The 1,317-nt window shown below is 43.1% G+C and overlaps 1 protein-coding gene across 3 annotated transcripts in view; it reads right to left on the bottom strand.

Moving 5' to 3' along the window:
- NCOA5 (nuclear receptor coactivator 5) overlaps nucleotides 1–1,317 on the bottom strand; it is a 32,548-nt gene that overhangs the window by 4,162 nt on the left and 27,069 nt on the right. For all 3 annotated transcript variants that reach the window (XM_021712277.1, XM_008057912.2, XM_021712276.1), the window contains one exon: nucleotides 460–659. In XM_021712277.1, the coding sequence (XP_021567952.1) occupies nucleotides 460–659 (200 nt within the window). The remainder of the gene's footprint in view (nucleotides 1–459; nucleotides 660–1,317) is intronic.

Here is a 1,317-nt window from a genome sequence, read left to right as displayed (position 1 = left end):
CACCTCAGCCTCCCAAAGGCGCGGGATTACAGGCTGAGCCACCGAGCCCGGCTTTGTGTGCATTTCTTTCCAACTCTCCCTTCAGTGACTTCATGTTGGTGCTTGAAATGGAACTTGGTGGGAGTATTTACACCATGGAAATCAGCAAATGCTATAAACCACTCCCCTACCCCCAAACTGGTTGTTAAACATTTGCCAGCACACCACTGTATATACCTAATGGCTAAGTATATGTTAAGGATAGCAGGCCCAGAACCTTATCCACTGAGGGAATATCACTATTCCTAAACTAATGACTATGCAATTCTCCTCCAATGTATTCAGAGAGGAACCTACTACATCTGAGCTGAGATACATGAGTCATTTGCCCCAAAACCTGCTTTTTATGAATAAGGCATAGAAGACTAGCAATGGATTAGTGACTAGCTCTAGGATTTTGACCCACTTGGGCCTCCGTACCTTGTGGGGTTCCAAACATGATGTTGACTGTACAGGAGCGGTGAATCTGGTGTTGCTGAGTGATGACTATAGCAAAAGGGGACCCTCCCCTGCTAACATCCTCCAAGGCTTGTGACAATGACACCTCTGTGTTGAGGAAGATCAAGTCCACTACCATGCCTAGGTCTCGTACCTTCCGTCCCACAGATTCAGCATAATCTCTGTAAAAACAAACAGAAACCAGGTGAGCATTCTGTGACCACTCCATATCTGTTCACTGTTGTCTCACGCCAGTCATGTGTGCTCCTGTGGATAACTCAATTCCTAACCCACCCCCAGTACTCTCTTCAGGCTCCAAGGATCTTGACCAAATCCTTCTCTTTACACTGGCTCAGAATGGCTGTGACCTTCCTGAGGTCACACAGGAAGTTACCAGTATTAAGTATTTGATACCCATGTCCTTTCTCCTGATTATCCAGTTCAATGGTCCTTCTTTAACACCATCCTGCCCCCTACGACTTGTGGCACTTACCTGTCTTTAGGTAGGCTGCATAACAGTATGCAAAAGCATGGGCTTTAGTGCTAGAAATACGGGTTTGGATTCCAGCCCTAATATTTACTTGCAAAGTTGTGAAGCTTTAAGAAAGTCTGTTTACCTTTCACAAACCTCAGTTTCTTTACTAATAAGATAGTTTCTTTGAATTTCTCTCCAATCTAAATTAGATTCTTGATATTTTCTTCTCATAGAACTCATCACTTGCCCAATTAGGGTGTAAGCTCCACAACTGGAAGGAGCTGTATTTCCTGTATCTATTATAGCCCCAATACCTAGCATTTGCCATATATACAAGAAATTTTTTTTTTTTTTTTTTTTTTTTT

Source organism: Carlito syrichta, unplaced genomic scaffold (assembly GCF_000164805.1).
Source record: "Carlito syrichta isolate Samal-C Ts95f unplaced genomic scaffold, Tarsius_syrichta-2.0.1 Scaffold303154, whole genome shotgun sequence".
NCBI classification, from domain to species: Eukaryota; Metazoa; Chordata; class Mammalia; order Primates; family Tarsiidae; genus Carlito; species Carlito syrichta.
This window is presented reverse-complemented; position numbering and strand designations above follow the sequence as displayed.